General features: G+C 35.6%; 2 protein-coding genes across 4 annotated transcripts; one reads left to right on the forward strand and one right to left on the reverse strand.

The window, feature by feature from the left end:
* The first annotated feature begins 2,918 nt into the window (after positions 1–2,918).
* Positions 2,919–12,808, forward strand: LOC105803038 (hypothetical protein). 3 transcript variants are annotated; one of them, XM_012634979.2, is made up of 15 exons: positions 2,919–3,068; positions 3,369–3,519; positions 4,253–4,325; positions 4,439–4,569; positions 4,706–5,107; positions 5,227–6,506; positions 6,712–7,148; positions 7,236–9,127; positions 9,213–9,373; positions 9,571–9,731; positions 10,200–10,360; positions 10,657–11,501; positions 11,642–11,798; positions 11,867–11,991; positions 12,548–12,808. In XM_012634979.2, exons 2-12 carry the CDS (start codon positions 3,421–3,423, stop codon positions 10,849–10,851), a joined length of 4,992 nt encoding a protein of 1,663 aa, XP_012490433.1. In that variant the 5' UTR covers positions 2,919–3,068; positions 3,369–3,420; the 3' UTR covers positions 10,852–11,501; positions 11,642–11,798; positions 11,867–11,991; positions 12,548–12,808. The 3 variants fall into 3 exon arrangements, with proteins under 3 accessions (XP_012490433.1, XP_012490434.1, XP_012490436.1); XM_012634980.2 differs by having other exon boundaries at positions 2,985–3,519; positions 10,657–11,032; positions 11,135–11,501; XM_012634982.2 differs by having other exon boundaries at positions 2,985–3,519; positions 10,657–11,032; positions 11,140–11,501.
* A 149-nt stretch (positions 12,809–12,957) lies between these two features.
* LOC105803039 (cullin-1) lies at positions 12,958–19,060 on the reverse strand. Its single transcript, XM_012634983.2, has 20 exons — positions 18,838–19,060; positions 18,291–18,460; positions 18,075–18,174; positions 17,376–17,561; positions 17,195–17,242; positions 16,903–17,106; positions 16,717–16,794; positions 16,252–16,341; positions 16,066–16,146; positions 15,926–15,973; positions 15,499–15,528; positions 15,338–15,424; positions 15,104–15,253; positions 14,969–15,024; positions 14,723–14,843; positions 14,481–14,642; positions 14,240–14,383; positions 13,889–14,107; positions 13,610–13,777; positions 12,958–13,203 (listed from the first exon to the last, which is right to left on the reverse strand). Exons 2-20 carry the CDS (start codon positions 18,419–18,421, stop codon positions 13,102–13,104), a joined length of 2,205 nt encoding a protein of 734 aa, XP_012490437.1. The 5' UTR covers positions 18,422–18,460; positions 18,838–19,060; the 3' UTR covers positions 12,958–13,101.
* Between the last annotated feature and the right edge of the window lie 1,807 nt (positions 19,061–20,867).

Here is a 20,867-nt window from a genome sequence, read left to right on the forward strand (position 1 = left end):
TTAAAGTAAATTATTTAATGCATCATGTATTTTAACCAATAACAACGTAATTTTTTTATCAGTAATTATTAATTTAATTTTAATTTTCCCATCCAACATGCCATAGGAGTAGTGTAGAAGTGAAAATTAATGGGCGACCTAATTGACTCAAAGCATTTTCCAGGAGAGAATATTGTAAAACACCAAACAGGCTAACAACCATTGTCACTTGATCCACCCACGATGTGAGTTATATTAATTTAAGCGTCTATCACTTCTTTTTTCTCATTTATTTTCTTTCCCTTATTCTTGAAATTTCAGACGCCAGTAAAACTCTATTTAACTAGATTATTTTAAAATTTTAAATTAATTAAATTGAAGTACTTGAATTATTTAATTTTTCAATATATTTTCGAGTTTAAGTATAATTAGATATATAATTTAAATAATTGAATTTTAAAACTTGAGTAATTCAATTAATTAAAAAATTCTACAATAAATTAATGTAAATAAAATTTAAAATAGATTAAATTAATCTTTATAAAAAATACAAAATATTCAAAATAATATTCACAAATTTAACTAAAAGAATTTCTAATTTTTTAAAATTTTGTAAAAATTCTAATATATATAACTTATATAAAATTCTAAAAAATACTAAAATGTTAAATCATAAAATAATAAAAAACCCAAAATGATAAATTTGGTTCTTTAAACAAGTAAATTACCCAATCAAGTTTATTATATTAAATTATCTAATTTTTTTCCTCTTATTTTACTTTGAAACAATTTTCAAATATATATGGTCTCAAATTTATATAATATAAATTAATTTTTTTTAAAAATTTATTTCTCAATGTATCTATTGGAGCGGTCCAATAACAAATCCTCCGCATTCTATAAGTCCATTAAGAGGTAGATGCTAACCATGAATTTTAAAGCTGCTCCATACTCAAGATGAGGATCGAACCCTTGACCACTAGTTGATCTAATTTAAACTTTAATCATATTATGAACAATATTTTAATTTAGTCTGTTTATATTTTAAAATTTTCCTTAAACAAATTTATTTTACTCCACTTAATTTTAAAATTAAATCAAATTAAAATAACTCGGTCAACTAAACTATTTCGACAAGTTGTATTTAGTGTTAAGTGAAAAAACAGAGTTCTTTTAGAATATACCTTCAAAGTAATGCTTTAGTCCTGCTCGAGACTTCAAAGTTAAGAATTATTTTTGAGTTATACATAAGATTTAAAATATAGTATATTTTAATATTGTCAATACTTAAAGAAATTAATAACTTAATTAACTTCGCATGCCTTGCCTTTCAGGGAAACCCTAACTTTAAACAAGAAAAATAATCGCTGTTGGATTAGTACATATTAGAAACCATTGTTTAAATAATAAATACTAAAAATCCAAGAATAAACAAAGTTGACTACTGTAACAAGAAATCATTTTAGAGCTGTTACAGATCTTTTTTTGTCATTAATTAGATTTGCTTTCAAAAAAAAAAAACAAGGCTTAAAATACTCACTACTAACTTTCTATTTTACTCTTAAGAAAAATAAAATTCTCACTAAATTGAACGTTTTATACAAAATTACAACCTGAAAAAAGGAACAAACAAATTACAAATATGATTCCAAGACAGGAATATTATCTAGTATAAATTTGATTTTATTTATTTATTTTTATTTTTAAGTATTAAGTAAGATTATAAGATAGTGGAATTTTTATTAAAATATGCTAGTAAAATTAAAAGATCACATAATTAAAAATTAAATCATCAGACACATAAATTTATATAACAAGTGGGGCCAGGTAAGTAAACTTAAGATTTTCTAAAAGGAAGTAAAATCAACATACTACGTAAGGAAAAATAAAAAAAATGAATTATGAAAATTTGCAGACATATACTAAAAAGAGAAAAAAAAGAAAACGAATTTAGTATGTTAGGACAAGCTGGATTTTGCCACCTCACACGCAGGGCGGCCGAGGAGTTATCCAAACCCACGCGCTTCTGGAGAAAATGTCTTGTCTTGTCTTGTTCTGCTATAAAATTTCCAACTGTCTATTCTTTGCTTTATTTTATAAATCTTTAGCTTTTAAAATAAAAAAAGCATCAACTTTAATCAATTATTTTTATTTAAAAATCGTAAATTATTGAATTCTTAATAAAATGTAATATTTTAATCAATATTTTATCAAAAATTGACTCTTTTTAAAGAACAAAACTCAATTAAAAAAATTAAGAATAATTAAAGACTAAAGGCTAAAATAAAACAGTTAAAAGATTTTTCTTTAAATATTTAGGTAATGTGTTTAAAAGGAAGGCATTGAAAAACAAAATAATAGCCTCATATACATATATTTGTCTGGATGCCTGAATTAACTTGCCTTGTTTATGGAATTTAATAATGAAACAAATGTGATCTGCACGCGCTAAATGATCGTCATTTGTTGATCAGTCTTGGGACAAAAATGCTTGGCTTATTTAAATAAAAAGACAGATCAAATAAATGAAAAAGAAATATTTTTGCATCCATTAATAATATCACTCGAATGTAGTGAAGAAAGAAGGATATCCGAATTAAATTGATAAGACAAACCTATTTCTCTTTAACTACTTGTGACATAGCTCTATTTAGTATTTACAATGCCGTTTCTTTGCTTAAGAAAATTAGAACTAATCATTCTCAAATTATTGATTTTAAAAATTTAAAGCATTTCAATTGTCTTGATTTAATTATTAATTCAAATAAAATGGGAAGCGTACTTAAAAAAGTTTACTAAATTATAAATTCAACAAATGGAATTACATGATTGGAACCATAGTAATACTTTGAAGATTCGGTTAAAATATATTGAAATTTATGGAGTATGGACCAATTTAAAATTTAGAACATAGTTTGAGGATGTCTAGAGAAGTTAAGCCAGAAAAAATAAAAAACGAAAAAAACGCGGCTGCTCTGTACACCAAAACCAGAGGGAGTCCCTCTCTCTTTGTCTTCTCTCTTTCTTCATTTCTCTTTCCCTCTGAGCTAACCGATTCCAGCTAGAGAGATCGCAGCAAAACAATAAAAGTAAAAGCCCTAAAAAACAATAGAATTTAGAGAGATCGTGTGTTTTGAATCGCTTTATTTTATTTTTTGTTTATATGAAACTGTTTTAAATTTTTGTTTAGGCGTTCAGATTCGTGATCCAGGTTCCGTTTTTGATCGAAATTAGGGAAAAAAACCACCTTTGCCTTTGGTGGGTTTTAGGTAGCTTGTAAAAAATGGGTCGGAGAACCTTTTGGGCTTCGAATAATAGATAATTACGTGTTGAGAACTTGATAATTCCTGTGAGGTTTACTTTTCTTTTTTGTTGAATAATTTCGTTAGGTTGTCTAACGATGCGAGGAAGGGGCTAGGGTTAGGGTTTGGTGAAAGAGAAATGGAAGAGGCTGAGCTTGAAGAAGGAGAGGCTTGCTCTTATAGTAACAATTACGATGATTATGATGCGGAAAATGATCTATCTTCTCTCTCTTACATAGTAAGGGATTTTGACACTTCTTATTTCTCTTAACTGCTTAGCTTTTTTGATTTTAAGTAATGTTAAATTACATAGTGTTAGCTTGTTTTTTTGTCGGTTTTTTAGATCCAAAGCTATGATTTTTACGTTGACTAATTGCAATGTTGGATGTTGTGACTTCAATTTAAATGTATTTACTGTTTAATTATGTTTATTATAGAAATACAAGATATGTATTGGTAGTTTAGTGTGTTTACACGTTTAATTCTAGTGCTGCAAATTATGTTTGGTTTGTGATGGAGCTATCTAGAGAACTTAGTTTTTATAGGTTTATTTAGGTGAAGAGAACATCTTTTGTAACGCATCTAGCACTGTCATAAATGAAGCTTTTTTTCCCCTGGTGTGGTGTTGAATGGGTTTTGGGTTTTTTGAGTTGTTGGATGCGAGTTGGACACCTGTTTACTGAGAAGGCATTGTTCATAAATTGTTTCCATGTAAGGTAGGTGATGCTTAATTATGGTAATCTTGGCTGTAATGCTGGGGGTTTCTTAATCGGAAGTCAGGAGAGTAAGATTCAAGCGCATTAATTAGCTTATAGAGTCTTGGTGTGTTATTACTGCTTCCACAGGGTTAGCTGCTAAGGGTGCAATATGTAGAAGTTTTCCAATGTCTTATTGCTTGTCTTATGCTTGTTCTTAGTCGCTTTCCAGTTCTAATCTTTTAAGTGATATGTGGTTCCTTGAATGTTTTGAAGGATGAGAAAATTCAACATGTTCTTGGACATTTTCAAAAGGATTTTGAAGGTGGAGTTTCTGCAGAGAATCTGGGTAGGTGAAAAAAGAGAGAAGAGAATCATCGATACTTATGATGTCAACAGTCACCATAAATTTGAGTTCATAGTTTGAAATTGATGATTTTGTGATTCCTGACATATCCACAGGAGCAAAGTTTGGTGGGTATGGATCATTCTTACCGACTTATACACGTTCTCCTAGTTGGCCTCATCCGAAGAGTCCGCCCAAAGTTCAGAGTTCTGATGCACCTAGGTCCCTAAACAATATGTCATTGGAGGTAGAATTTTTCTCGTTTTTCTCTTCTACTGCCTTGGATATCTATTCCATTTCATATCAGGTGAAATCTTTCACAGGATTTTGGTTTCTTTGAGAAGTCCAAGTAACGTGAGCCCTTTGTTTGTTTTGTTATATAGGATGGCCGTCATAACTCAGCATATCGGGTAAGTGGTTCTGAGTCACTTAGGCCTGGACCACCTCTTTCAAATTTTGTAACCCTCCCTGCTTTGAAGGCATCGTCTGTGAATGATTCGATTCAACAAGAGGTCAGCTTAACATCCACTCATGATGATGAGCTTGCCTCTAAGTGCGATTTTGCAAGCAATAAAGCTGCCAATCTGCCAGACCTGAAGACATTGAAGGTGCGAATCAAAGTGGGTTCAGATAACTTGACACAAAAGAGTGCTGCAATATACAGTGGTCTTGGCCTTGATATTTCACCATCTTCCTCCTTAGAGGAGAGCCCCTCAGAAAGTGAAGGGATGTATCGGCAGATTCAAGATCAGATAATATTTGAATCTCCAACCGGTATTCTTCAGGTAAATCCTTCATTTACTATTATGTTATTCTGCTCATAAAAAGAATGTTTCTTTCTTGTATCTTCTTACATCTGCATGTAGTGATCTGAATACTTTTTCCCCCTGGATGCTTTGAGCAGTCTATGACTTCCTTTCCTGTACCTGGGGACACACTGCTATCACCTCTCCCTGATCATCTACTTAACTTGATTGTAAAGAAAAAGATTCCAGAAGAGAATAAATCAGATGCTGGAAAGGATGATGGAACATTCTTTGTTGACAATAAAGCAAAGTCAGTGGAGAAAAAAGATTTTCCAGTAGAAAGGAAGAGTAGCAGTAGCAGGGAAACAAGGATTAAGAATGGTCTTATGTTGAAGAAGGAAGTTGATATTGTTGACACATTGGCTTGCGAGGAGCTTGTTTCAAAAACACTGAAGCTTCCTCTCTTATCTAATTCATATTCTTCTGTTGACAAGGTAAAAAGTAAGGGCATGACAAGAAAAAAAGGTGTCCATGATGTTGCTATGGAGGATTCACCAGGGCCAATACTTACCCAAGAGATTGAGTGGGAGAATCCAAGGGCTGGTTCAGCTCGAAAGGTTTTGGAGGAACAAAAGACAAGTGTTCTAGATGATATTTCAGGCTATGCTAGGAAAGATGGGTATGATAAAGCAGACAAAACTTGTGATTCTGTCAAAGCCGACTCTAATACTGTAAAAGGTGGCAAAGCTCTAAATAGCGAATTGGTGGATCCTCCTAAGCAGAAGATCTGCCTGGGAGCTACATCGCATGAGCAAGATAATATGAAGTTATCTCCCACCAAGGAGCATACCTCTTCTGGTGGAAAAAGAAAACCAACAGGCAGTCAGGGTCATGGCAGTCTAACTACAGAGGTGCAAAAAGAAAGCTCGAGGGTTGAGTCTTCTTCGATTATTAAACATAAGCAGACTGTTAACTTGAACAATTATACAAACAAAAGAGATTCGGGAAACAAAAAATTAGAAAGGCCGTTTCAAAAGGCTGAAGATAGGGATAGAGATATTCTTGGTGATATTGGAGAATCTGAACAGGAAGAGAACCGAACAAGCTCATTGGAAATTCATTCTGAAGATCAGCTGAAGGAAGCTCATGAGACTGAAAAAAACACATCATCAATTAACAGTGCACACAATGATAGACTAAGTGGGAAGAAAACTGAGTATTTATTGGCAACCAAATCATATACTAGAACAACTGTGGATGGTGCATCCAACTCTGCCAATGCGAGTGTTGCTGGAACTTCCCTTGCAACTGCAGCTCCTACATTGATAATTGAAAATTGGGTTCGCTGTGATAAGTGCCAGAAGTGGCGTCTTCTTCCAATAAACATAAATCCTGCTGACTTACCTGAGAAGTGGTTATGCAGCATGCTTGACTGGCTGTAAGTTCTTTATCATCATCCCTTCTAAATCTGTAATTAATGATTCTGACTTTGAAGTTTTTTCATACATATAAATTGTTAAAAGTGTATTGGACTGAACATGAGACTATGGTTGTTGATATTTAAACCCTTGTGACAGGTTGTGGAAGTATATCTCTTCTCCCTCCTTCCAATCTGTAATATTGTTTCTCTTGTAAATGTTTAGGCCTGCAATGAACCGCTGCAATGTTGATGAGGATAAAACTACAAAAGCTGTTTTCGCATTGTATAATGTTCCTGCTGTAGAGAGTCGAACTAATCTGCAAAGTAATTCTGGCAATATTATGTCTAGATTACCCTCTGCCAATGCTTTGCAACCTGAACAAAACCAACAAAGTTTTGGTTCACATGTCATGCCACCTGCTGGAAGGAAGAAATACAGTTTAAAAGAAATATCAAATGCCACGGATAAAGATGGGCCAACTCCTATGAAGAAGAACATGCAGTCCTCAATCCAGTCTGGAAGCCTGAATGGTGTGATTCAATCTCCTGTGGTAGGTGAATCTGGTTTACAACATCCAAGTAAATGTGACTTGCCTGTCAAGAAACACAAAAATAAGTCGAAAGAGAAGCATAAATTGGTGGAACATAGTTCTGATGGAGGTATTCTTTTTAAACTGATATTTATTGTAATTTTATTTTATTTTTCTAAATTATGTGATGTATTGCTTCTATAAAACATGTAAATAGGTGATGCTAGAACTTCAAACATGAAAGGCAAAAGGACCACTGAGCAAGATTCTTTAAGGGCCTCCAAGAAAATTAAGGTTGAAAGTTCTCGTCTTGCCGATGAAGATTGGATGTTTGAGCATGCTGGTAAGAGCACAAGTAATGGTTTGCCTAATACATCAGTAGGAAAGGATCAACCTAAAAACAGCGAAGGATCTTCTTGTAAGGACTCAAAGTCAGATAAGGACAGGCAACAGGTCTCTGGTAAAAGACCAAAGACCAAAGTTGGGGTTCCCTTAACTGATGGATCACTGGATCTGGCAAATTGTGATGGTGGGGCAGTTTCAAGAAAGAGGGAAGTTGATGATTGTATTAATAGTCAATTGTATACAGACTCCTTCCAGAGTATGGGTAATCACCTCCAGGAAAACAGAGTATTTGTGAAGGAAGAGTTCTGCGAGAATGACTACAGGAGGGAAAAGAAGGCCAGGGCATCCAAGTCTGGAGGGAAGGATTCCTCTGCAAGTAAAAGCAGTGGTACACTGGAGAAAAAGGGTAGACACACAAAGAATCGCCAAAGTGGGCAAGATCTAGATATCTCTCTGTCCCAACAGAGGTTAGATGGTATGGACTCATTAAAAAGAGATTTTGGATCTGCTGAACCTTCTTTAGCAGCTACCTCAAGCTCATCTAAAGTTTCTGGCTCACATAAATCAAAACCTGGCTTCCATGAGACCAAAGGCTCACCAGTAGAATCAGTTTCTTCTTCTCCTATGAGAATTGCTAATCCTGATAAACTTCCTTTGACAAAGATGAATGTTGCAGGGAAAGATGAGTCTCGCAATGCTTGTCTTTTTGTTGCAGGTAGTCCTAGAAGACGCTCAGATGGTGAAGATAATGGTGGGAGTGAGAGGTCAGGGACAATAAGGAAGAAAAAACCTTCTGCTGCAGTTCAACAAGGGTACCTTGAGTCCTCTGTACTTGATATTCAGGATAAGGATGTTGATCAATTCGGTGTCAGTAAAGCTAAGGCACCAATTGAATCTTCTCATGATATCAGAAAAGGCGAGTTTATTAATGCTAGTGTTGATTATTTAGGTCAAGAGGTCCAATGTGCTGGTAAATCAATAATAATGGATGAACGCCATAATGACGAAAGTCAGAATGACAATCGTGGCAATCCCAATGTCTCTTATCCAAGAAAATCTGGCAAGGGGTTGTCACGGTCAAAGGACAGGAATCATAATTTTAAATCTGGTTCTGCTGATGAACAGCCAGATTGTGCTCCTTCCTGTGAAGTAAAATCTATGGATGGTAGAAATAAATTTCAGGAGTTGCCTGGAGTCAAGTCCAATGAAAGTGTGAATAGACTTGATGATGATAAGGAAGCTCTTAGAAAGTTGTCAGGTGAGAGTAGTAAAAGAGAGAATAATTCAAGTGTTGGTCAGTCAGATGCTAAACCAGATGCCTCTGGAGGTCAAGATTTAATGTCAACTATGAAGCAGAATCTTCTGCAGGAAAGCAATAGTGAAGGATATACAAAGAGGTTCCACACTGAAAAATATGATCGTGCAGAAATTGCTTCTGGGAGAGGGAACACGTTATCATTGCTGCCTGCAGGAGGAACTCAAAATGAGATGCTGACTGGTCGCCCCCGCCCAGTTTCTGGGTCCCAAAAGGGAAACAGAGCTGACAGACCACAAGCTGATGATGCACTGAAGGTACAAAAGCAAGTAAAGAAGGCTGATCATCAAAATGGGACTCAACACAATAGTTCAAGAAATACATCAGGTGGATGTAGGATCAGGGATGTTGATGCCCCAAGTCCAATGAGAAAGGATTCCTCAAGTCAGGCAGCTACCAATGCTTTGAAGGAGGCTAAAGATTTAAAGCATCTGGCTGATCGTCTCAAGGTTTTCCTTACTAACTTTATGTTGCATTTCTGTATTATTCTAGCCTCTAGCAAGCCTCTTCTTTTAACTTCTAAAACTTCCTCAGAATTCTGGATCAAATGTGGAGAGCACAGCACTTTACTTCCAGGCAGCACTGAAGTTTCTTCATAGTGCTTCACTACTAGAATCTTGCAACAGTGAGAGTAACAAACATGGCGATATGATTCAGTCCATGCAAATGTACAGTAGCACCGCAAAACTCTGCGAGTAAGTTAAATGTTAGGTGATCTAGTTGGTGTTTTTCTTCCTTCCTACACCTGTGTTGCCACACATCATTGTTCAAGTTTGATCTTTAATTAATTGAAAAAATTCCTGCTACATGGAAATCTTCTGTTATTGCACTTTGTTTTGGGAAGATTCCACTTTTGTGGCTCTTGAATATGTTTTTACCAACTAATATTCAGGTTTTGTGCCCATGAGTATGAGAGACTAAAGGACATGGCTGCTGCCTCTTTGGCCTACAAGTGTATGGAGGTGGCCTATATGAGAGTAATCTATTCCTCCCATGCCAATGCAAGTAGGGACCGGCGCGAGCTGCAGACAGCTTTGCAAATGGTTCCTCCTGGTATGTGTAGCATATGATTAGTTTACTTGCTTACAGTGCGTCTCTTTTTGCTTATATGCAGTGAATTTGTTTTTTGATATCAAAATCTGAAAATCTTTGGACAGAATGTTTTTCTGGTTTCATTTTGTTGTTTTTGGGTTGTTTTAGGTTCAGACAGATATTTGTTATTCTGTTTCTCTGGTTTGGGAGAGCTTGAGTTTGTAAATCATCAATATTGTAGTTGGTATTTGACATGATTTGCTAGTTTCTTCAAATTGGCATTCAACCTAAGTTTAGGAAGGGCTTTGTTGGTATGCATGCGTATAAATAGATATCTTCAAGCTTACTCATCAGTCTCTCCAGCCCCTTTATCATCTTTTTATTTCATGTATTCCTTTATGGACTTTGAATTTCTTTATAAATAACATTAATACTGCGTTGATCGAGGCAAACTGGTGAAGTTAATATTGGTTTTTGTTTTGAAATTAGGTGAGTCTCCTTCTTCCTCTGCCTCTGATGTTGATAATTTGAATCATCCTACAACAGCAGGCAAAGTTGCTTTTCCCAAAGGTGTTAGCTCTCCCCAGGTTGCTGGAAATCATGTTATTTCTGCTCGAAACCGCCCTAACTTTGTGCGGTTGCTCAACTTTGTAAGTTTAGTTCTGGTTGTATAGAATTTTGATTGTTTTTTTACATGGTATGAGAATGAAAGCATTATAGACCCCTCTCCCCTCCGCTGCCCCCCCCAAAAAAAAAAAAAAAGTGTCTGCCCTAGCAGTTTTGTGCTTTCAAGCACGAAAACTTTTGTAGTCTTGCCGATGGACTGTCTGTTTTCCCACTCTCTCTTACTGTTCTGCATCAAATGTCATTTTTTGCTCCATGGCTTGCATATCTTATTTAAGTTTAGAGATCTATCATTGCTAAAACCAAATGTGATGATTCGCAGGCGCAGGATGTAAATCATGCAATGGAAGCTTCAAGGAAATCACGAAGTACTTTTGCAGCTGCCAATTTTAGTTCAGGAGGGGCCGAAAGTGGGGAAGCTATAACTTTCGTGAAGAAGGCTCTTGATTATAACTTCCAAGAAGTGGAGGGAGTGCTTCGTTTGGTACGAGTGGCAATGGAAGCCCTTAACCATTAAGGGAAAAAATCTGGTTGGTAAGGATGGTTTTATACTAGGAGGGAAATTTCATTTTGATGGTTTATCCTTGGGTATGAAGTCCTAGAGTAGAAAAAGGAGAAGAGGTGACCAGCTCTTCTCGTGGCAATCCTCAACACTTACATTAGAAAACTGGCAAGTGCCTGCTTTCTTACACTGACAGGTAGATAAGTGCAATACAAGATAAGTTGGATTTTTAGTATATTCTTTCGCAAGCTTCAACTGCTTTCTGTCATGGAAGAAGCTCAGTTAATTTCTTTCTCAGGACAGCATTAAGGGCATGGGACTCATAAGGTTTATATGCAAGATGTTTCAAGTTGTATAAATAGGTGATTATACTTCAAGAGTATTGCGGCTGAAGAAATAGTTTTGTATAAGGATAGAGAAGACATCCATAGATAGAGGCAGATTGGTAAAATTGAAAAAGTGGAGTTTGCTATTGTTTTGGCATCATCATTCCCCGGAGGCTGTTTTTGTTCACCTGAGTTATTAAATTTTTGATTCTATTTTAGTTTGGAGCCTCTTAAGGAAAATACTGCGACAAAAAGCAGCATGTGCTTGCTCTTTTGCCACAGGGACTGCTGTTTTCTCAGTTCAAGCACTAAGAAGCAGACTGTAGCTGACAGTTTCAGGTTTGCTACTCTTAGACATGTCCTACTTTAAAAATCAAAATTGCCACATTTAAGTCGATTTTCTTTCCCTTCGATGCCCTTCTCCATTTTAATTTTTAGATTTCTTTCAGTTTCACCTTCCTTCATTTGTATTTGTCCAGGTCAGCTGCAGTAATACCTGTACCTGTCACAGTATATACCTATGACTCACGAAGATGAGTTGAAAGAATATAAGAAAAATGAGTTGGTGCGAAGTTACTGTGGTAGAAGTCCAGACAAATTTGCAGAAATTCTTTAATTCCTTTTTTCCCTTAAAAGGTTGGTATTTTGGAGTTCTTTCTGCTCTGACGTACCATTGCTTCTAACTATTATTACTTCTTTTGCAGCATATATACTTGTACCATAAACATATCTCTAAATGATTCTCATTCTGGAAAATGGCAAGTGCTTTTGTTTGTGGGAGAGACCATTGGTTCTATCATCTCCAAGTTCGGCATCTTAATGCTGATAGGTAAAAACTCTCGGTGGTCAATTTTGTTCTTTTATTGAATTGCGATTCTCCTCTCTTCTAAATGTCTTGCAAAAAATGTAGTTGAACTTAGGAGGCGGCGAATAATTGTAACTAACCCTCAACATAGTGGACTAAGAAAGCCCATTGCAAGTAATTGTTATCAGAGTTTGTACCATCTGCAAATAGTTGGCCTTCCTTTTAGGACTGTTTGCAAGTGCTACATTATCAAGTTCGAGCAGTATCTGATCTACATTTAGGCATTTACCATGGACATTGTGTCAATAAGTCAGCGATTCAGTTTTAGGAGGCATGAGCAATTGGGCATCATGTTCCTAGTTTGTATGTTCATATTCTAGGAAGCTCAGCCTTTAACCATGTATTAACACATGGTTGACTTATTTTATGCATCATGGGAGTCCTTTAATTATTGAATATGTGAGTTGCCAGTTAGTTGATGAGGATCGGCACATATCCTTGTTGAATCTAGCAGTTTATGTTTCCACAATTAATATCTAGTTTTTGTTTAGCTAATTATATGGATATCCTTTGATTTCAGGCTTAAATAATTTGGGGTGGTTGCGAAGCTGGCGACGGATTGACCTAGCATCGAAAATTGTTGGTAGTCCGCCGCTATTTCATAATTTGTCGTTATTCCTATGTATATAACAACACATTTATTCACAAGTCTTAAATCAATAAAGTTGGAGTCGATCTTGGTTATGAATTTTAAATAATTTTAGCCTTGAAAACATTTGATGGACTGTTGTTGACGGGGCATATCCTCCAATCGAACTAAGCACATCTGCCTTTGGTTTCCTATCGTATCCTTGTTTGTACCTTGGTTGAAAGTTAAAAGCTCTTTCATCGTCTGAAAGTCTTTACCCAGAAAAAGCAAAGCTATAATAAAGTATTATTCAACTCTCGCCTTGTTTGTAATAATTGTTGGTAACCGAGGAAGAAAAGAGGTGCAATGAAATAACAGTTCAATTTTAATAGGCCAAATTAAGAACTTCCATGAACTTTACATTACTCTAATTAGAAAAGAGGCAAAAAAACCAAAATGATTTTGAATCCATCTCCCTATAACAACCAACATTTACCAAACCAATGTCAGGCCAAGTATCGGAAGGTGTTTGGATTCTCCTTGTCTCTCTCCAGGTAGTCTCGTGTGATGAGATCTTCGATTCGTTTCTTTATGGCTTTAATATCAGGCTGCAAAGACATTACCACCACATCATATTAATTATATAGCACAAGATTTAAGAAATATTTTATTACTATTTTAAGTTAGGAGTAGGAATGGAGGTCAAAATTTCCACAAGTGGAGTTAAAAACCTTTTCTGGATGGTTTTTACTTTTTAGTATCATAAATGCACACAAGACATCTTCCTAATCTCACTTGTGGATTTTTTTTTTTTAACTCCAATAAAAGTGGACATGATAATTGTGCTTTTAAGTTCAGTTCATTTTTCTCACCCTACTAGGATAGTGTAGTCTTCTGAGTTTCTAAAAAGACTATTCTCACACGGCATGTGTTGTGCTTGCATGTCAGTTATGTAAACAAAAAACGGCATCTAAATAGGTCTTAAACTAGACAAAGAAAGGGGCTAGCATATACCTTGAACATGCGACTCAGCTGCTCCACACACTCTGAAACCAAATGTTGGTGGCCCAAAACCTTCCTACTCTTCATTATGCGTACAATTGCAGCATCAATAGCATAACGCCTATCTTTATCAACATCTTCAACTACTTTCTTCCTTTCATCCACTGGAGGGAGAGGAACCTAGCACAAAGATAGATTCACGAAGTTCAAATCTTTCTCATCCCAATAGATACATACTACTAAAAGTGAAAACAACATTAGAAAAAAGACAGCGCTAAAACTGTCCCAGACCTTAATTCTCCTCAACTTGTCGGTAAACTTAGAGTTGAACTCAAAGTAGTCGCTCTGGGAGATGGTTTTTGTGTTTGGCTCTTTACTTAGAATCTTATACTTGGCACATGACAGTGAATGTAGTAATCTGACCAAGTCATCATGGTTCAAATTCAACTGAGCCATGATCTCCGAATAGCTCAGCCGATCAGATGAATTAAAAAGCAGCAGGACAGCAGCCTGTTTACATAGCCAACTTGGAAATTAGATTCCACAATTAAAGTTGAACACCAAAACTTAGCAAGAGATGAACAAAAATCCATGAGAAATCACAGTTAAATGCAAAGTTCATGGTTCAGAGATTCTCTTCACCTGATAAGTTGAAACAATCAGTTCAATACTTTTCTGATCAAACTTGCCATTAATCTGACAAGTTCCCAGTGAGTATATCCATGTAAGCTTTCTGTGTTTTGTTTTTGTTTCATAGAACCCTTTGAAAACTTCCACACACTTGACCTGAAACAATGATATTAAATATAAATAACAGTTCTAAACACACCGTGGAAAAATAAAGTTAGTCCCATCATCAAGGAATATCATCTTCAATCATTACCATCTCGGCAGGGAGATTGAGGTCAAATGATTTATAACTTGGCCAGAATCCTGTTGTGAGAACAGTAACTGTCAAATCAATCCCAGGATGTGCAGCTGAGTTACTCCTAAGATAGTCCTCAAAGCTGGCTTGGTTTTCCCTTGCCAATGTCAGATCTGTGACCTATTAGGGAGGTAAACCACAATTAAAAACCACAACTGGTGTAGACAAACAAACTGGGCTAAAAACACAGGCCGACTCACCATGCCCTCCATCTTTGAGGTGAACTGACCACCACATTGCTGCTTTAGCTTGGTAAGAATGCTCCTTTCATGATCGTCATTAGCACTGCGGTCAAAAAGCAGTCGACGAGCAAGCTTCTTCCTGTCAATGTTTGCACACAATAAAGTTTAGGTAAAAAAACTTTATCACGTAAAACCATGCCATTATGATAAAATTTTTAACAAGCAAATGTGAAACTTAATTACCAAAAAGGAAAGTAGACTCACCTGTAAAATTCAGCAAAGAGGTCCTTGTCACTAATATAGGCAAGCAGCTTAACTACCTGCAGGAACCAACGTACAGTTCAGAATAAATTACAGATGAGATCACCATAAATTTACATCAAATGATGGAAAAGGCACCTTCTCAAGTGTTTCTTCAATGGCTTCATCACTTAATTTCTCACTTCCACCCTTCTTGAGGATATTATCACAGAAAGTTGCCAAAAGCTCTGCACTTGAACTGCCAGTAACAGTTTTGTTGCAGAATACCTCAAAAGCCTCCTTCAAAGCCTATTGAACATTTCAACAAAGTATGTTTTAGATGAAATCATTGAACACGATCCTTATTAAAAATTTAGGTATTAGAACACAAACCTTGTGGAAGAGAGTATGGTTTTGAAAACAGTCGGTCACATATGCCATATACTTGTCGTGCAGCTTGATTATTTTCCTTATAAGGACCTGATGAGTAGAAGATAATCAACATCCATAGTGATTTCAAGAGAATCCATAGCTGTAAAAGTTGGGATGTTTACCTGTTCCTGCACACCCGGAGCATTTGAAGCCTGTGTAAATGAGTGAATATCAGCACTTAGAACCAGAAGGTTAATATAAGAAACAATTAAATTATGCAGATTATCATCTATTCCATCAAGGGTTGGGAAAATCATAGTCTAAAGTAGATGGTGCATCAAAGGCATATCAAACTTAACAGTTAGGAGAATTGAACAAGCACAACAATAATGATGATAAATAAGAACCTTGCCAGCTTGAAATGCTTAAATACTACTTTGCACCCATTCTGTTAGTTTAAGGAAAATACTCCACCCCCTTAATAAATTGCTATCCAAGAAGAATCTTCATGACTTAGTTTAGCAAAGAAAAAAAAAAAAAACCATATCTACCATCCAGCAATCATACTTGCTATCATAGGACAACAACAAAATTAACATAGTTACTCACGGCATCTTCTGCCTGTTGAACCAAGGCTGTACCCTCAGCAGTGACATGCTGCAAAAAGGAAGTGCTTTAGGTTTAGGTTTTAGGGACATGAGAAAGAAGATCAATTGGTTTGCAGAACAGAGAAAACAAAATATTCAGACCTGCTTGAATACATTAGCAACGGGCTCCAAGCCTCGAGGTATTTTACAATAAAGCCTGTACATCCTAGAAAGATCCTCCACCTACAGAGTGTAAAGAAGGCCAAGTTAATATCTAACACATACATTTGTTGGAGCTAATAGCAAGAAGAGTAAGCATTGCTAGAAAAGAAAAAGATTGAACAATACCTTGTCATCTCTAAGCAAGGCCCTGCATCCTGAATGCTCCTTTTCAAGTAGCCGATTTGCATATGTGACCAACAACTCATGTTGCACTTTCTAGATAAAGAACAAACACTAATAAATAGAATGCTCTAGGAATTATAGAACTATCTTTATAAGAACTTATTGTTAATTCTTATCACATAATTCCATGTCAATTCATACGTCAAAAACATGCAATCTCAATGCCTAGGTAGCTAGAAGGAAACATATAAAACAACAACCAGATCTTTCCGCTCAAAGAGAATTCACGCAGCTTCTATTGTTACATCTAAGTGATTACTTTCATTCATCAAATACTATTCATCTGAGTGACTGTCTTTGAGCAGAGAATTAACGAAATTAACTAAGAAAAAGAAAATCACCTTCAAGCCAAAATTAAGCTCACAGAAAAAAGGCTCTTCATTAACCTATTCCAGCCATTTAACTCACCTCTAACAATTTTGTCTCACTGCTTGAATGCAGGTAATGAGACACTCTCTCCCTCTCCTTTCTCAGGCATTCTTCAGACTGCAATTAACATTAAAGTAAATAAAACAATTAGAACCATCTCAATTAATCAGAGTAAAAAACTTAAAACCTATAAAAAAACAAAAGCAGGAAAACTTAAGCACTTGCCTTCAACATGTACTCCGGACAAGAATCTTCCTCAATCCAGCTCGATGCCTTCCGTGAATAGTAAGCACTAGTATCTTGAAGCAAATCTTCTTCAAAATCATTTTCATAACGATCCATTTGTCCCATGCCAATCTCAACAAAAATGTCTAACACATTCTTCAATAACGCACGGTCTATCTGATCTCCCTCACGTTCTTTATCAATCTGATATGAAGTAACTATTCCCCTTAACTTTTTATTGAAAATGCGACCTAAATATACAATCAACTAAGAAGCAATAATGTGAACTTACAAGGGCAATTACAGCATCTTTGACTTTGGCACACACTTCCTGATATACCTGAAATTAATAATACAGATTGTAAACAATTGTTTAAAAGGATCTTTGAAGTAATTGGCAGCGCAAACTCTGAAAACCCAGCTCAGTAAATCATAATCAGATATAGGTGATACCAGAAGAATTAATCACAAACCAGATCGCGGAAGCAGGTCAGACCAACTTCATTAAGTGCAGGGAGTGATCTCCTAGCAATGAAGTAGCGATCAAGGTAATGGAAGAAGCGTGATAGCCACCTGACCATTACTTTATGGTTCCCCCATCTTTTAACAAGTTCCCTCAGCATGAACTCATCATGCTTCTCTCTTAAAGACGGCAAAACCTGATCCCAAAGAACGAGAGGAAATTTGAGACAAAAAGCACATTCACAACAAAAAGGTAAATGGATGCATAAATAGCTTCAATGGGGGGTTTCTATACAGGAGAAGACTAGTAAAAGAAGAATTTACAAAAGTAATAGACAATAAAACCATAGAGCTTATAAAACAACGAACAAAGCAAACTAGAACTATGATCTTTAAACATCAAACGAATACAACCGAAGTTCTTGGTACATAGACGCTTAAACAAAATAAATGAAACATGGCATCAGTTTCATCCCCTGGAATAGGCATTGTAAATTACATTGGGTAAAGATCTTTGTCATGAAAAAAAGAAAACATATGAGAATTTCAGTAAGATTTCACAAGAGGGGATATATACATAAACATCCTCAAAATCATACTAGAAAAAAAAGCCTCCAAATGAAACCAAGTTTTATGCACAACACTTATTTATCTAAACCAAACCATTAGTTGGCTACCTACTGATGGTGAGATAATACCAACTTCCTTACCGTTGAAGTAATATACTCTTCAAATGCCTCTCGGTACTTATCATAGAGCTGCTGAGAATAATCATAAGGCGGCTTTTGGGTACACATGTTGTATATGGTACTGTGATAGTCCAATAAAAGAATGATGATGAGAACCAAAATAAAACAGACAACTAAAAATAATAACTAACGGCTCAAAAGAAATCAGCAAAACTGAAGCTAAGTAATGAGGGGTACGTGTAAAGCATCATATATTCTTCTGAGGTAAACGGAGGCTCCGGAAGTCCTTCCAAAATCCTCCTTAGCTTTTTGATCCCCTTATGCATATAATCCCATCCCTGATCTAGTTCAATAGTCTTGCGCTCCATTGTTGTAAAAGAGGCGCTAAGATTTCTTCAGATTAAAATCTGTAAAAACACATAAACAAAACAATAAAAATCAAACAATCAACAAAACCCTAGCATGAGCATCGGCAAACAAAAATTCAGCAACTAAATGAATTCCAAGTAAATAAATACATAAACAAATAACCATATAACAACCGATGCAGGTCAAACATTGACGAATATAAACTAACAACAGTAAAATCAGCGAAATCATAAACTTCTAAACAATGCCACACGGAAATCAAAGAATATATAACATAGTCAAATAGTCGATCAAAAGATTAATTTCTTTATTTTTTTCCTTTAGAAAAGGAAGAAAGAAAGAAAGCCCTAGAATTAACAAGATTTCAAAGGAAACGATAAAATGACAGCGAAACTAAAGAAGTAAGATTACTTACAAATAGAAGAACACGCAGCGATTAATCAATGGAGTTGTGAAATAGAGAGTAGTTAAAGAAGAAGGAATCGTAGCCTATCGCCAAAGAAGGTTAGAATTGGAGAAAGGAAGGGAGGTGAAGTAATTATGGAGGCGAGGATTGATTGGTTAAAAAGAGAGACATGGACGGCATTTCTAGCTTCGCAAAGTGGTGTGCTTATGGCTTTAAATAGCGGGTAATTTTTAGTATTTTACAACCAAAAGAAGTAATGTTTTAGATCAGGATTTGTGCTATGTTTGGGTTTATTTGTAGTTTTCTTTGCTACATCTAATTAAATGCAAATTCTCCCCTTTTTCTTTTATTAAGATTCTACCGTAATTAACTTCTAAATTTTAACGGGATTTATTAAGCAAAGGTATTTATGTATTATTTAAAAAATTTAAATTTTCGGACAAATATTTTTATTAAAAATAAATTTTAAGAGAAGATGCCATGTGCTTAAGATTGTTTTTTAAGATAATTTTAAAATACATTGATCTAATATAATTCTAAGATAATTTTCTTGGTGACCACTAACCACTAGACCTGTCCATGGGCCGGGCGGCCCGGCCCGGTCTGACGGCCCGCCAGAAATATGGGAGGGTTCGGGTAAAAATATAGGCCCAAAATATGGGCTTGGGCAAAAAAATGAGGCCCGTTTAAAAAATGGGCCGGGCTCGGGCTCAACTTTTTTGGCCCAGCCCGGCCCGGCCCGGCCCGAATATAATAAATATATATTTTTTATTTTTATTTTTTAATTTTAAAATACTTTAAAAATATTTTTATTTTTATTTTTAAAATATTTTTTTGTGTTTATTAAAAATCAGGCCGGGCCGGGCCGAGCTCGGGCTTACTTTTTTTCCGAGTCAGGCCTGAGCAAAATTTCAGGCCCATATTTCGGGCCGGGCCGGCCCATAAACAGCTCTACTGACCACGTAATGCCTCTAAAACTAGAAAGTACAGCTTAAGCTTTAAAATTAAAAAGTTGAGAAGAAAAGGAGATTTAATACCTTTATGAGAATGCTTTTGTAAGTTCAATGTAAATTAATCTGTTGGGTCGAAACACATTAAATATTACGTGTAGTGAGTATAGTTAATTTACTCAACACATAATTGTATAGTTTCTACTTTGTAAACGTGATATTTGTTTATGTTTTTTATAATATTTGTATTTTAGAAATGTTGAATGTAGTATTTAAATTGTTATTAATTTTATAATATTATGTGAACAACTAACTAAACATATGGTTAATAAAAAGAAAATACTACTAAAAAATATTATTTCAAACGGAATTTTTTTAAGAGGATGACCATTTATTTAAATGGAGGAGATGACGTTTTTGCTTATGTAAGCTTAATTTTTTTTCTTAATTACATATACAGTAAAATTCAATATTATCAAATGGGTAAGCACACCAAACCACGAGCCGATATCGCCTGATAGCCTGGAGTAGGTGTGTCTAAAATCTTATGGGCATAACCTTCCGTTCGAAATAACTTCGCAACATAATCTGAATGTGTATTGTACCTTAACCCTCCATTGCCTTTGTAACATCGATTGAATGTGCTGCAACATACTAGAGCAATGTGTATCATCGAGGTCCTCCCCTAATACCCGCTATCCCACACCACTTTCTGCCCCTCATACACTACACGCAATTTTGCAAATAGTATAAGGACCACACCAATCCTTAAAGCCACAAACTCACATTCATTGAGCATCCCTTGTAACCCCTCCTACGACAACAACACCATCCCCCATGTCAATAGCAACATCGACATTCGCTATCACTCAGTCCTATGGTGGTAGTTGCCAACCAGTACGTTTTCCGCCATCAGTTATGTTTCAGCTCGTGCTCATCACTCGATCATACCTACCAGCCTAAAAGGTAAATCGATTCCAAGTTTGACGATGGTGCAACTTGCACTACACTCGAATTCTGATCACACCACTTGACCATCTTGTGCTAAATACAAACGATTGCTAACCCCTAAGGACCTTGTTTCTCATG

The sequence above is a fragment of the Gossypium raimondii genome, chromosome 11, assembly GCF_025698545.1.
Source record: "Gossypium raimondii isolate GPD5lz chromosome 11, ASM2569854v1, whole genome shotgun sequence".
NCBI classification, from domain to species: Eukaryota; Viridiplantae; Streptophyta; class Magnoliopsida; order Malvales; family Malvaceae; genus Gossypium; species Gossypium raimondii.

Excerpts from the sequence above, each read along its gene's own strand:
- LOC105803039 (XM_012634983.2), bottom strand. The coding sequence starts at position 18,421 with ATGGAGCGCAAGACTATTGAACTAGATCAGGGATGGGATTATATGCAT. Across the intron at positions 17,243-17,375 it reads TGACCTGCTTCCGCGATCTG|GTATATCAGGAAGTGTGTGC; the intron begins GTTTGTGATTAA and ends TATTAATTTCAG. Across the intron at positions 14,643-14,722 it reads CCTCAAAGATGGAGGGCATG|GTCACAGATCTGACATTGGC; the intron begins GTGAGTCGGCCT and ends CCTCCCTAATAG.
- LOC105803038 (XM_012634979.2), top strand. The coding sequence starts at position 3,421 with ATGGAAGAGGCTGAGCTTGAAGAAGGAGAGGCTTGCTCTTATAGTAAC. Across the intron at positions 4,326-4,438 it reads AGTTTCTGCAGAGAATCTGG|GAGCAAAGTTTGGTGGGTAT; the intron begins GTAGGTGAAAAA and ends ACATATCCACAG. Across the intron at positions 6,507-6,711 it reads TGCAGCATGCTTGACTGGCT|GCCTGCAATGAACCGCTGCA; the intron begins GTAAGTTCTTTA and ends GTAAATGTTTAG.